Source organism: Gouania willdenowi, unplaced genomic scaffold, assembly GCF_900634775.1.
Source record: "Gouania willdenowi unplaced genomic scaffold, fGouWil2.1 scaffold_376_arrow_ctg1, whole genome shotgun sequence".
Taxonomy (NCBI): domain Eukaryota; kingdom Metazoa; phylum Chordata; class Actinopteri; order Blenniiformes; family Gobiesocidae; genus Gouania; species Gouania willdenowi.
The window spans coordinates 185803-201810 of record NW_021145137.1 but is presented as its reverse complement, the minus strand read 5'-3'; the positions used below and the strand labels follow the sequence as shown (position 1 = coordinate 201810).

General features: G+C 38.7%; 1 protein-coding gene across 1 annotated transcript; it reads right to left on the bottom strand.

Annotated features, from left to right (window-relative positions):
- Nucleotides 1-495: 495 nt before the first annotated feature.
- LOC114460030 (E3 ubiquitin-protein ligase TRIM21-like) lies at nucleotides 496-4438 on the bottom strand. Its single transcript, XM_028442071.1, has 2 exons — nucleotides 4329-4438; nucleotides 496-1930 (listed from the first exon to the last, which is right to left on the bottom strand). Exon 2 carries the CDS (start codon nucleotides 1833-1835, stop codon nucleotides 609-611), a length of 1227 nt encoding a protein of 408 aa, XP_028297872.1. The 5' UTR covers nucleotides 1836-1930; nucleotides 4329-4438; the 3' UTR covers nucleotides 496-608.
- Nucleotides 4439-16008: the final 11570 nt, after the last annotated feature.

Below are 16008 nucleotides of genomic sequence, written 5' to 3'. Positions count from 1 at the left end.
AAGTAAAAAAGGTAAAAATGTGTAAATGGTCTGAGGCACAATGTGGAAAATGTAGTTATTTTATTAAAATTAGTTATTCTTTTAGATTTGCTTTTATTAAATGATAATTACATTGAGTATTTATCTAATTACTAATTATTATTTTGTGTGTTGTAAAAACATGGTTGAATAAAAGTCAATATCTTAAACACCAAAACTTCACAGTTTTACTTTAATTAAAGGTTAAGATAATAAGTAAGAGTTGCAGTGACTTAAAAAACACTTTATTTTTATACATTTCTGCAATTGTTTTGTTTTCATTACATTTCATAGAAAATAATCATGTTCCTATTTTACCATCCACTAACACCTTTAAACTAATCATTAAACAACTTACATGTTTGTACAATTTAACAAGTTTGTGGTATTTAAATAAAAAAAATCACTTTTTCAAACATATTTCATCACAATCCAAACACCAAATGTGAAGCTTCTTTAATAAAATGTTTCCTCCCACTGTTGAGAAACATACATGTTAGGTTGGATGGAGTGCGTAACCAACCTGGAGAAGTGAATGGTTGCAGAGAACCATTGAATCTATTGTTGGTGAGACTTCATCATGACACTGATCATTCACTTTGATTGACAGGACAGATGATCAGAGGTGCTGAGTTTTTACCACCATAGTTTAAACCAGGACTAAAGTATGGGTGTAGTTTATGAGTGAAGCAGCAGTGAGTGAAGGAGTAGATCAGAGCTGCAGCATCTACATCATAAAAGGAGACCACACCCTCCTCATAGTCCACAAACACACCCACCTTCTCAGGAACACACTTCAGATGAAGAATGACTGAAGGATCTTCACATGCTTTATACACATTTCCATCTCTGAGTGCCACAGTCCATAAACCATTCTTAGGAGTCGCAGCAATATATCCCTTCCTGTTGATGGATTCTTTAACCACTCCTAAATCCCAGTCAGTTTTTCCTTTAACCTGAACCTCAAAGTAAAATCTACCTGAACTGAAATTCTGTTTCCCTAAAACCATGCCATAATAAGAAAATCTCTCTTTGTTGTCTGGAAGGTTCTTCTTCACATCACTGTGATGAACTTGTTTTCCATCATCAGACAGGACGAGTTGAGGATTAGCTGTAAGAGGATCAAGAGTCACATCTACTGCAAACTGATGCATTATCTTCATCTTCTTCATCATCTTAATCTTGTCACTGAGTGTGTCCTCCAGCTGAGCCACAGCACTCAGCACAGTCTCCTCACATGATGATGGACGGACCATGACCCCTGTCCAGTCCTTGGTGGCTGGAAGAGCATTCAGGGAGAAGAAGTGTTGGAGGAGGTGGAGGTGGTCTTCAGAGCGGGAGAGCTGCTCCACCTCAGAGCTTCTCTTCATCAGCTCAAAGATTTCCTCCTCCAGCTCTTTGATCAAACCTTCAGCCTCTGTCTTTTCTGCTTCCTGTTGCTCCTCCATTGTCTTCATCAGCTCCTTCAGGCTTCTCTGAACAAGCTCCATCAGAGCAGTGAACATCTTCACACCTTCAGCTTTCCCTCTGTCTGCTGCATTCTTCCTGATCCTCACTGACTCTCTGATCTCCTCCAGCTTCTCTCGTCTCTTCTGGATCATCTGCTGAAGGGCAGCATCTGTCTTCTCCAGCTCCACCTTCTTTTCTTCATACTCTTCTCCCAGAGGAACTAACTGGTGACTCTTGTGCTCCAAAACAGAACACATCAAGCAGATACATGTCTGATCACTCTGACAGAACAGCTCCAGAGGTTTGCTGTGCTTTAGACACATCCTGAGTGTGTCCTTCTTCATGGCTTGCAGAAGTTGTTTCCACATGATGTGGTGACTGGATCAGTGAGCACCTCCAGACAGATGGAGCACAGGAAGTGATGTTCAGACATCCCACTGCAGGCAGGAGACATGTCCACAAACTGAGGGACAGAGACAAGCAGCACATTAACAGGACACTCTCATTGTTGTGGAACGTTCCTTTACTAATGTTTCTGAGTCCATCTCACTGAGATCACCTCTAGTATTTAGCATTGATTCAGTCATCCTGTAGTAATGTGGACAGTCGGCTGTGCCTCAGCAGCTGAATGTAAAAGTGCAACAGTTTGAATGTTTAGGGTTCAAATTAGTTCTAAAGTTCTCTCGTATTGACACTGGAACTTTTCAAAACTATAAGTTAGATTCTTTGCACAATCTTGTTTTCTTTATAACTAGTACAGTGCCCGTCGGAAGTATTTATGTGGGAGCATAAATAGAGTTGTCAATTATGACCAAATGAGTATGTGTTTGAAGGTTGGATGTTAAAGAGGTGTACATACTCTGTACTCTGTCGTGTTAGAAAGGGGTTTATTTGTGGGTGCAAAATGTGGGTGCAATTTTCCTGGTGCAATTCTATGGGACATGTGCATGATAAATGCGTTTGTTGTTTTTTTTCTTTACTCACTTATATTTTTTTTGTTTGGTGTATTTTTCTGTAATGTATGTTTTTTGGAGTCATTATGTGTACTTGTATATCTTTCTGTTGTGTTTTTGTGCATTTTTTTGTATACATATTGTTTTTGTTGTCATTGTAGTGTGATTCTGGAATCATTTTGTGTATTTTTTGTGTAAATATTTAGTTTTGTGTATTTTTTATTTCACTCATTTAATATATTTTTATTGCAAATAGATACCGTGTGTGTGTTCCCATGAAATGTTTGAGACGCTGATCACCAAACTCCATAGACAGACCAGTAAGAACAACAACAAAACTGCACAAAACAAAATGGAAAGTTCCAAACTACATGAGTGAGTAAGTAAATTCTTTTTTTAAAAACAAAAATTATTGTTTACTTTCGAACCGAGTGGTCAGAGCTTAACTTCCATTCACGGCACCACAGAGAATGTGCAGTTTTCCAGATGCAGTATTGAACAGGTTGCGTTCAATACTGACTCTAGTGAAACAGCGAGTTCGGGAGCAATTACACGGTTCGAGACGTGTCGATAGCATGGCAGGTACAGAGATGGAGACAGAAAAGGAAGTATACTCTGTGACCCGCGACTTTTAGGAAGTTTGGGACCACGGGGATAATTTTAAATAACCATGAAATATTAACTTAAATCACTTGTGTCAGTATTAAAAAGTAATCTTAAACTTAACGTTTTGAACGTTTTGATACACCAAATTACTCCAAAATAACAGATGCACACACTTGGGGTATTTGGAACCCACTGACTAAGTTTCAGGTCAAACTCGTACCGCGTCGGAGAGATATTTGGTCCACACACAGACCTTTTTTGATTTTATAGATAGATAACCAAAATATTGTGTAATAACAGACTGAAGTTTAACATAGCACAAACCTTTAAAGTTTCCATAGACCACATACTACATTTTTCAGTGATTTTCTCTTGTGAAAAAAGATGCAATTATTACACATTTTGCCTCAATAAATGTAACTTTTTAAATACACAAAATTTTTGTGCAATAATTTGATTGAAATTTACAAGTTGTGGTTAATCGTGATTAGTCAGATTTGCAATTGATTGGTTACATTTTTTAATCCATTCACAGCTAATTTATATTTAGAAACCTTTCCCCATGAGCAGTAGAGACCTTTCTCAGATGATGTCACACATCACATGAGTTTTAGTGGTGGGGTAGATGATGGAAACCAATGACAAACTGTTTCAACATTTAATCTCAAATCTGGAAACTGGTTAGAAATATCTGCACTTCAATCCTGTCTTTAGTCAAAATGAACATTACATTTATCTCAAAGCTCATTAGAACTCTGTAGAATAAACGGTAAATGGACTTGATTTATATAGTGATTGATCCCTACACTGAAGTAGTCCCAAAGCACTTTACATATCAGCTCATTCACCCAATCACACACCAATGAAAGTTAAAGATATGGAAAACGTCACCAAGTCTAAACTTTATATCTTCAATGTTTCTCAAATAAAGATATTTATGTAGTTGTAGATATCTGAGATGGCGTTTGGACTCAGCAGAAGTTGAAAGTTATTTTATTTTGTTTGTGTTTTATTTATTTTTATATTTACTCGCCACATTTCCTGAGACAAAATTGATTGTCTAAAAAAAGAAACCAATGGTTCATTCATTAATAACTGAAATATGTTATTTTCTCATGTATATTTATAATTTCTCTTTAACTAAAAAACAAGTTTTCTCTGATTAATTGATGGAATTTTTCGTCAAATACTCGATTACAAAAATATTCATCAGCTGCAGCCCTGAAACATATGATGATGATGATGATGATGATGATGATGATGATGATGATGATGATGATGAATGTTAGCAGCTACACTCACCTCTCTTTGAGTCCAGAGCTGACAAACAAAAGTTGAAGAGTCTTCAAGCTTTTCTCCTCACAAACACAGATTGGAGTCTCTGACTGCTCTGCTCTCACACTATGTCCTCTTCTCACACTGACTCATCAGATCATCTATTATTAAATAAGTAATGAACCATCAATGCTGTTTGACCAGTTTGGTGTTTCTGGGTTGGAACAGCAATGAGGAAACAAACACTATCAGCCTCAGGTTTACTTTATCGTCTCCTTTCCTTTGGAAATATCCTTCCAGCATGAGCGTCAGTAGCACCACCAGGATTTTGATTGTGGGTGGGCTTCCAGAAAACTGGATGGTCCAGTTAAAATGAGCCAAATAAGTTTATTTCTACATTCAGCCATTAACAAGTTGTTACTAGTCATACTGGTGTGAAGGGGGCGCTATGGGAGGACTTGATGGGGAGTGGGCGGCTGAGTTGATGGTAACTGGTTACTCATAATGTTACTTAAAATGGCTTGAGCACCAACTTCATTGATTTCATTGCTTCACTCGCTGGTGTGGAAGCAGCCTGTGGGCGGGCTTAGGAGTCCAAACGTGCTGTACAATTCTGTGATTGGCCGAGAAGCTTCACTTAAAGCTGCTTATTGGATGAAACAGCTAGAAAAAAAACTCAGGGGGCGTTCCAGTCAAAATGTCCCACTCGGAACTCAGAACCATGACTTCCTTGTACAAGTGGAACGCAGCATACTGCGTTTGAAATCCCTCACTACTCATCTCATGTTCCATTGGGTCAGAATAGTTGACCCAGGTCCCCAATACTAATACAGATACTATACTGGACATAGAAATCAGTAATTACATTTCTGGGACCTTTTGTAGCCATATATTTTACATTTGTTACATCTCTACATAGAGTCAGGCTGTGTTCATGATATTCTAGTGTTTACAACATGCAAAGTTAGAAAGACAGGACGTGAAAAGAAGACTTTTGGTCACCCTAGAACAGAACTGCAGCTCTGCAAGGGAAAAAGCACAGAACGGACAAAAGTGTGCTGGAGCATAAGCCCAAGAAGGTCCCGGGCATTCGCTCGGGCGGTAACCGCTGACAACAGAGGGAAGCCTGGGGAACAAGATGTCAGCTTAATGGAGCAACAGGTAACTGCCTTCCTCTAGTCCAAGAGGACTGAACTGATCTCAGCAACATGGAGGCATGTCACCTGCTCTAACCAAAGAAATGACATCATCACACCAGTGATTATCATGAGGTTTGCTAACAGGAAGCACTAAACAGCACTGCTAACACATAGAATGAAGGGAAGAGGATTAAACACATTCCTATATGATCACCTGAGAAAATAAATAACTGACAAAGATAGAAAATCATGCAGCTTAAAAAAAATGAAAAAAAAAAAACCCATGAAAACCAAACAATTATGAACCACAAATAGCAACATATTCATTAAACTAATCAGAACACCAAAACTAAGAATCATGACCGTTGGCCATAAACAACATAACACACAACCATGACACAGTCTGACAGAACTTGTTTATCTACATTTAGGGCAGAGGTGTGGACTCCAGCTACTTTACTTGGACTTGATTCAAAAATTTGATGACTTTAGACTCATCAAAATCACAAAGGACTTCCAACTCAACACAGTGGTTAATAGAGGGAATGACAACAAAAAGCAGAATACAATTAGAATAAATCAGAATTCATGAAGAAAACTGAGCAGATTACAAGAAAAGAAAACATCACTATTGTTTAGAATGGTTTGACATGAGAATGTGAGGAATGTCAACTGTTCTGGATTCACACACACTCACACACACACACACACCCCTACTGAAGGGAATGTTAACTATGAAACTGTCAAAACAATAAAGAGAAAAGTTTCCTGGTCCTTTTGTTGTGTGTCTGTGGCGTTTCATCTCCTCTCTCTTCCCACTGATGTTAAGGTTCAGGAGCCGTGAGCGTCACAGATGAATTAATACAAACACCACACTAAGGGGCAGATTCACTAAAGGTTTAGGGCTATTAAAACATGTGCTAATGTCACTCCAAGCACAAATAAGGACTACAAACCCCAGGGAATCAGGACTGAGCGTGTTCAGCACATAACAATGTGCCCACAATCCATTTAGTGCGTTTCCCTCTGATGAATATGTAATGTAGGAGGATCACATAAGGAGAATAAAAATGGGAGGAGGACATGTAAATAAATGAATGCAGTTGCTGAACCGCAATTCATCAAATCTGGAACTGTTTGCGGTGACTGTTTCTGCACTGGAAAATAGTACGACTCACAGGCAGATGCAAACTCACACACAGATCATAGCTGCAGTAAAAGTTGACACAATACACAGCGGGGGATTTAAAAAAAAGGCTCCAGTTAACCTTTCTAGTATAAGAAAACAATTTAAATAAAACAAGTCAATAATAACAACCACTGAAAGAAAGTGTAGGTGTGTGTGTGTGTGTGTGTGTCACTGCGCAAAAAGAGCAAGAATCGAGAATATCCGGTTTTTGATTCTGTCGAGAATTCGGACATTTCCGATGCATATCCGGAGTTTTTTTTATATGCCCCATATCTGGTCAAATACGGACCCAATATACTTCATGAAGACAGTATATTTTGTTAGGATGCGAACATTATTTAGATTTTGTCATATATGGTTCCGGAAATGTCCTCAGGCTGAAAATACCCAGAATCCCTAAATATCCGGTTTTTGATTCTGTCGAGAATACGGACTATTCTGATGCATATTCGGAGTTTTTTTGATATGCCCCATATCTGGTCAAATACGGACCCAATATTCTTCATGAAGACAGTATATTGTATTAGGATACAAACAGTATTTAGATTTTGTCATATATGTGTTCCGGAAATGTCCTCAGGTTGAAAATACCCAGAATCCCTAAATATCTGGTTTTTGATTCTGTCGAGGATACGGACTATTCTGATGCATATCCGGAGTTTTTTGATATGCCCCATATCTGGTCAAATATTCAATTCAGTTCAACTTTCGTCTCAAAGTGCTTAACAATATAAAATGCATAGTAAGAAAAGCCAACAAGATCCACATGAACAAGCATTTAGCGACAGTGGGAAGAAAAAACTCCACATTTTTTTTAACAGGAAGAAATCTCCAGCAGAACCAGGTTCAGAGGTGGTAGTCATCTGCCTCGACTGGTTGGGGTTAGTGAACAGAAGGACCATCAGAACAGGATAGAGGGCAGAACATCTGAGTGTCCCAGACTAGTTGAACCATGAACCATCGACCAGGAACTGCCTGCTACAGCATCAAGGCACCATTAATCAGGAACTACTAGCTTCAGCCGCAAGACACAGACTGCAGGATAAACATGATACACTACGATATACTCGTATCGATGCCATGCTCTGAAATGCTACCACTACAGATGAGGTTTCGTCTTGTACTGGGTACACGTAGACATCTCAGCGATCACTACAGAGGGGACCATGTCTGCTTTAAATTATATCAATTATACAATGTACGCTTTAGTAAATAAGTAGGTTTTGAATGTAACGGTCTGAGGTGTTGACCATTTACATGTAATGGTCGGTGATTATGACCAAAACAATGAGACCATGTCCGTTTTAGGTTATTGCTATTATACGATATACGCTTTAGCAAATAAGTAGGTTTTGAGTTTATTTTTAAAGGTGGAGAGAGTAGCAGCCTCCTGTACTAAGGTTGGGAGCTGGTTCCAAAGGGGAGGAGCCTGGTAACTGAATGCTCTGTCTCCTGTTCTACTTCTAGACACTAGAAACTTCAAGAAGACCAGCAGACTGAGGGCCGTATTCACTAAGATCTGAACTAATGGGTGGTAAAACAGTTGCTTCCCTAAATCCTTTGATGACGCAGTTTCCCCACCTACTGTGAGGAATTCACTAAGATTGCAGCAATAATTAACGTGCATGCAGTGGTGCAGACCGCCCCATTTAAATGAGCATTTTGCTCATTTAATGTGGACGTCAGTGCGCTGCACAGACATTTCAGGAAGTTAAATTGGAGGCAGATGGACTTCTCTGTCTGCTGCACAAACATATAATAATGTAGAAAACATAATAAACAAATAAACATAAAAAAATCTAACAAAATGTAACAAATGCGTGTATTTGTTTTTCAGCAGCACTCTGGGCCAAGACATTCCTGATTTTAGAGATAATACGGAGGTGGAAGAAGGCTGTCTTTGTGATTTGTTTAATATGAGAATTAAAAGATTAGTCAGTATCAAAGACAACGCCTAAGTTTTTTACTGTGGTGCTGGGTGACAGAGTAATGCCATCCAGAGACACTATTTACTCTGATAATTTATCTCTGAGGTGTTTTTGACAAAATAAAATCACCTTGGTTTTATCCTGGTTAAGGAGAAAGTTACACCTCATCCAGGATGTGATGTCTATGAAATCTATGCTTTGAACTACAGTGGTGTGAAAAAGTGTTTCCCCCCTAAACCTTATCAGAATCAGAATCGTTTTAATTGCCAAGTACAGTTAATTCCAAATTATGTGGCTGGTTTATTCCGTTATATCTGATTTGTCTCATTGCTTACGTACATGGTTGTGCTAAAGTCAATCTTTGACTGCCCATGAGAAGCAGTGAAAATCTGCGTTGTTCTTTAGATTATCTTGGAGCCCATTACATTCTTTGATGCCTGTAAAGGAACATTCTAAGGCTAAACACAACTGTTTTATGAAGCTGAAGCCACTTTAAGTTTTGATCTTTGATTCTGAATAATATTCAGGTTGTTTTGTGTTATTTATTTCAGAATTCCTTGTAACATTTTCAGTTTCTGCTGGTCTCAGGTAAATAAACTGGTATTGAAGTATAGAATACTTAGTGTTTCAGTCAGATTGGTATTTGTAAAGATTAATACTGAGCAGAGTTTAGTACTGTTAATGTAAATGATTATAAACTGTAGGGTTGGATACAATAACATTTCATTTATCAGAGGCTTTTATCCAAAGCAATGTTAATACAGTAGGAGTAGGAGGGATTCAAACCTCTGAACCTCTGATTACAAGTCAGCTTCATTAACCACTGTTCCTCCACCACAGAGTTGATCAACAGTGGATTCTTTTCTGATACAGCGCTGATATGAAGCTGTACAGACACAGATGACCCAAAAAATAATGCATTCTTTAATTCTAAGTAACTTAAAAGTTACTTTTTCATGTAACTCATTAGTTTTTGCGGTAAGTAATCAAAATAGTAACTGAGTTCATTTGTGAATGAAGTAACTAGTTACGTTTTTTCAGTAACGAGAACAACACTGGTTGTGACAGAAGTGTGACTGAGTTCAGAAAAAATATTGTACCAACGTTTTTATTAATATTTTTTACTTGTTCTTGCAGCTAAAATTCACCAGAATGCAGGAATTTGAATGTCTTTTGTTAAAACATTTCTGGGGGGAGGACCCCCATGACCTTTCCCCTCAATTCTAGGAGAGGCTTTAACATGTAAATGAAAATGCTGTGAGCTATACACATGTAAATCAGGGTAACAGGGGAACTTCTACTGCAGGAGCTTCAGTACAAACCACATCTTCATCACAGCTGTGGAGTTCAGCTCAGACGTGACCGATTAAGATCAAGGAGGGTAAGTGTTATTATATTAGATTTGTTTTTGGTCAGTGTGACTATTTTTCAGGTGTATTAGTGTTTTTTCAATGCTAACAAGCATTGGTCTAATCTGAAGTCACATGTTCAAAACTCTGAACACGGTCTGCAAATCTCTCAGTCCATGTGGAATAAACTGTGACTCATTTTTCATTGTGATCACACAAAACACATTCACTGACCACAGTCAACAACATTCATCAACTCTTTTCTCACTCACTAGTTTTTATTATTAATAATGATGAGTTATTATAATTGGTTCACCACCTGCAAAACACTAAACGTTTACAGCACATTTTTAAAATGCTAACACACTTTGTTCAAAACACGTCAGCTAAATGAAATATAATGATTACAGTATTTTGTGTTTTATATAACTGTACCCTATAGATTATTTTTTTGCTTACAGTAATTTTTATATTTTTTTTGTGCAAAGATCTTATTTTGTATTAAAATACTGATTTACCTGACAATGTAATGCTCTTTGTTGTTAGTATTTAGTAGTTCAGTGTGCTCAGAGTGACTAGATGAGATTATTTGTTAGTGTTGTGGTTGAATGAGCTTCATTTGAGACGTGTATGAAGTGTTTTGTTGGTGAGAAACACTTTAGTGGATGACATTAACTGTTGAGCTGAGATGACTGATGGATATGCAGGCTGTGTTTAGAGTTTTGAACATGTGACTTCAGTTTCAACCAATACTTGTTAGCAATCGGAAAAAAAAACTAATAGAGTGGGAGGGTCCCAACCCACAGGTTGAGAACCACTTGTGTATTGCATGTCGAAGAATCCATGTACTATGGCTAGATTGTATGTCCAAGCATGTATTTATGTCTCTCCTCTACATTGCACACATTTGATCACCACTGTATTTATATCCATACAGGGCTTGGTCCGTCATACATATAGAAGCCTCACAGAGCTGCAATGGAAGGTCTAGCCAGAGGACAAGTATGTTTTTGGTCTTTTTCCCTCTGAATTGGCACATTTTGTGAAAATTACAAAACACAGTTAGTTAGATTTTTTTTGTTTTTTTTTTTGTAACATGTTTTGCTGAATGATGAGTATCTTCTACCTCCACCACCACCACCACAGATTCTGTTCTGATCACAATGAAAAAGTGACCATTGCTGTGATGGGGGCCATTTAAGATGCTGAGCCACACTGGGGCACAAGCCAAGTTAGAAGTAAGTCTGATCACATTATTCTGGGGACCTAATTTAATGTATTTGAGTGATCATTATCCTTTTCAGATGCCTTAAAATAATACATTTAGTATGAATTCATGACATAGTATTTGTGTTGTCATTTTCATTCACTAGGAGCTGCAACATGGCTTTAGAATCCTACGAGGCCAGTGAGGAGCAGGACCTGAATGGGACCAAGGAGGACGTAAAGAGTAGGAAGACTCTTACCACCAGGAGAGATCCAGTGTTATTGCCGTGCTCCATACTGCTGAATTTATTGATCATGGTATTTATCAATCACCTGTAAACAAAGTGTATACAGGCTATTTCTAAAGTGACTCTTTAAGACATTTTAATTGCCTGCGACAAGCTGTTGAGCTAAGGTTAATGCATCAATAAACCAATTGGAGCATAAATTAATAACAGCAATGGATTTGTTTATGTTATCATTTATTGTCATAATTTAAGGACCCATAATTGTTTTGTTACATTGTGTTAGCCAAGAAATGTATGGGATTAAATATTTAAAGTGGGTCTTGTGTTCATGTTAGGACAGCTGAAATAAAAATGGTCAGGATACTGACCTCTCTTCCCATTTGTCACACAGCTTTTCAAGGAATGGGTCAAAGTGGGACAGAGGATCCTCTCTCCAGAAGAAAAAACTGTTTACAAATCTGCCTCTACCAAAGCAACACAGCTGTCAGAGATTATGGAAAAAGCACTGGGCAATAACAGAAAAAAAAGTGTTGAGCCAAGATCCACTCACTTATGCACAGACTGTTGACGCAGCCATATCCCGTGTAAGAGCTGCAGATAGCCGGCAATACGGAGGAATAATGGAGACACAACCGACATTCGTTTGGCCTGCTTGTCACACTCAGTGTGAATCAGCTCTTGCCATTTATTGATGATTGCGCACCGGTGTGTAGCCCCACCCACACCCAGAAGTAGGTCAATTGAGGACACACATCAATCATGCAACACTTTTCAAAAAGGCTCTGGCCTAATCCAGATAAAACATCTATCTATCTGCATGTGAGTGAGGTGGAAGAAGACTCAGATAGAGATGTTTAAAATGTTGTTTTTGTGATATATGTGTGTGTGTGTTTCTTTTCCTACCTCATTCTAATTTTATTGTGATAGAATAAAATGTTATGTGCACTAAGTGATTTTTGTTTTTAATATTGATCTTGATAGTCTCTATCTTCAAAGTAGATCTGCCATTTTTGATGAGAAAATTGGTACAGAGGGGAAAAGGTTTAACCTCCTAAGACCCGAACTCTTAAATGGCATGCAATTTAAATTTCTCTTTGCTATTTGGGCTAATTGGGACCTGATGAGTGTGAATACAGAGAATTATCTTATTACATAATGTAGTTTCTGAGAAATATGATGTCCACATATCTGGACATTCGTTTTAAATTCCGATATGACACAATATAGTCACAATTGAGTAATGATGTACAAAACTCTTTATTTGGTGCCTGAACATGGCAACACTTGTGCAAACATAACAAAACAAACTGGGAAACAACAATTGTGCATTTTTTCTTCGCGCAAAACCAAAGTAGGAGAAAATTCCTCATTTTTTAAGTGCAAAAACAAAACCTTTTGGAGCAGTATAGTTCATTTGTAGTGCCGCTAACAGTCGCTGGAAAAAGTATGACTGTAAAAAACACATTCTAAACGTTTTGTAATGTTACTATTCGAAACTGTTAACACCATTTTTTTTTAACATGGCATGAAACATGAAACACTTTACTTGCACTCCAAAACTGCTACTTCAAACTTTCCCATTTGAACACTTTTACACCTTTGTGTGAACGGTTTTGTAACAGTTGCGATCTGCCTGTAAGCAGAGGTACACCTTGCATGTAACACGCTGCACTCGAGTTTTCCCCGAGCAGCCTTCTGCTCTGCAGCGCGCTGCATTTTTCAACTTTACCACCACTGGAAGATGTGCATTAGCCCTCCTGCGGACTGAGACATGGGGCACTGCCATCACTGGATGCCTTTTCCCTTGGACCAAAACATCTGGGTCATCTTCCTGCTCTGAAAAGTCAGAGTTGTCATTGTCATGCTGACCCAAGAAGGTCATGGCCACTTCCATACGAAACTCAAGGAACTGCATGACATTCTTCTTTGAAGTGCCAAATACACTGATGTTTTTACGGTACAGTAACCAGCTATTGGCTAAAGCCAGATCGGTAAAGTGCATTAGCATCCGTAGTGTCCATTTCTTTGTACGGCCATTCATGCGATAGTAACTCATCATTCTATCGACAAGGTCAACTCCACCCATCTTGGAGTTGTATTCACGGATAATATTTGGTCGTGAGATGGTCACGTATCGTTTCAGTTTCTTGTCCCATCTCTGGCAGGTGTCTTCGGGCTCTCTATATCTCCATTGGCAGATATTGTCGCCACGGACAAGCTCCTGTGAATGGAATCATCTGCTCATCAATAGAAACGCATTCTGGTCGAGCCTGAGACTTGCAACCTTTCAGAATGTGGTTAAGAAAAGGCCTCACCTTCCAGAATTTATCACACTCTTTCAGATCTTCTGGAACATCATCATCAATGACCACTTTGAGTGATTTCCTCAGTCTGAAGAATCTGTCACGTGTGAACTTTTCAGTGATGGCAGGAAATCTCAAAGCTCTGGACCAGTAGATCTTGACTGCAGGATATGGGACACAAGACATCAAAATAGAAGCACCAAAAAAATGATATATTTCATCAGTTGATGTGTTGAGTGCATCCCCACTTCTGGCCAGTGATATAGCATTAGAGCAATCAACAATCATTTTCATCAAATCTTTATCAATATACTGTTCTACGTAGTCCAGTGGGGTCCAGCCCTCTCTGTCATCCACAGTGTCCTCCTCATGCTCAAACTGGGTTTGATTTGGTGTCAGTGGAGAAGCCCTCCATCTCACCCCACGCCCTTTCTTGGACTGTTCTTGATGGCTTAGTCCTGGTGTTGTCTCTTCTGGGACATTGCTTGAGACATCCTGCTGTTCCTGAGAGCGACGCCTGGGAGTGCGTGATCGGTCATTGTCACGATCCGAACAATATCCTTGATATTCATCAGTGATACGTTTACGTCCTCTGATAGGCTGAGAGGGCTGTGGAATGGGGTCCTCACACCTACTACTGTCCTCCTCACTGCTGCTTGGCTCCTGTCGTGGCGGCTGATAATCAGCATCCCTCACGGGATCATCGGTGTCTGACAAATCTTCCACCTCTGACTTGTCTCCACCAATTAACCCCAGCAACTCCAGTACTTGTGATGCAGAATAACGCTCTGGAAAAAACAACCGTCATGAGAAAATTCTTGTAAAAATCTATGTAAATTTATTTAGAAAATATGCCATATCTGCTTGTACTGTAGTAACCTTTTTTTCTGCCAAAATCATCCAAAATCACAATTTAAAAACTCACTTCCTTTGTCCACATTTGGGGACATGTTCAACAAACTATCAGAACTAAGTAGTTCTGTCCACAAACGTGTACCTCATGTTTAACCGCATGGTAATTCGTTACAGTTACTAACTTTTGTAAAATTTAACTTCACTAACGAATATTGAACACTTATATACATATCTGAACAGGAATCAGCCATGAAATTTGATTTCATTTCTTACCTGGTCGACTTTTGGATCGGGAGTGGCCGACTGAACATCCGGGTGTGTTGTCAGCCATCTTGAAGCTAACCTGTAATGTGTTATACTCTTCTTTCACCACTAAGCAGCAGTATAATGTCCTCCCAAGTGGACACCAGGCCCTTGTAGAGCAAAATGTAATTTTGTGGTCTAGACAACTGAAAATGTTGGGTCAACGTATGTGGACGCCATTTAACTGTCCTTGTATACTGAAATATGCAGACTGCTGAAATAATTTGTAGGACTTCAAATATGGTCGGGGAGAGTATCGGTGCAGTATTCGGAATCAAAATACTAGTGGTGTTCGGACTTCGGATATGACCAGGGAGAGTATCCGGGAAGAATTGAACTCCGGGATATGGCAAGTATAAAAGTGTTCCACACTACAAAACTATAAAACATGAACACATCGCCACCGCAAATGAAAATGCTTATTGAAACTAGGAATGTGCAATATTTTATCATTTATGATTTATCGTCAAAAACAGAAGAAGCCCAATGCCAGATGCAAATACATTTGAGCCACTAAAACTTACCTTGGTGAGCACTAACAGTAAATGTTACAAAGATTCTTGAGGACAATTTTGTTCCAAAGTATCACATCAGTATTGTTGAAGTTATAAGCAAGTAACATGGAGAATAAAAAGCCAACTAAAAGAATCATAGTGCTCACAACCAAATATAAAATTAAGAGGAAAACAATTCCGCATAAACAAGCATCAGTTACAGTGGAGAAAAGAAGGGGAAAAAAACCCTCACTTTTTTAATAGAAGCTTTTATTGTCAACCATCTATTCTTTCACAAAATACCAGGTTTTGACTCTTGTCCACAATTTCTTCAAGAAATTTCTCCATGTCCTCCATGTTATAAAAAAGAAATTTGAATGGCTCCAAAATCAACTCTTTTTCATCGTCGTCCATTTCCTTATCAGTAGAGTCATTTATAAGCCGGCCACACTGCTGGAGAGCATATGCCAGCTCCTCCTCCTCATCCTGCAGGGCCGCTGGTACCTCCACCTGTGCTGCAAACAGGTGTTTATTTTCCACAACCCACTGTGCAGCTTTTCTGCCGTCTGCCACAATCCTTTGCTGTGAAGTCATCTATGTTAACAAAGGGAATAAGCCTTTAATACAACAAAGATACACACTTCAATTCATCTTAGCACCCTGCAGGGCTTAACAGAGTTCTGATTCTACCTC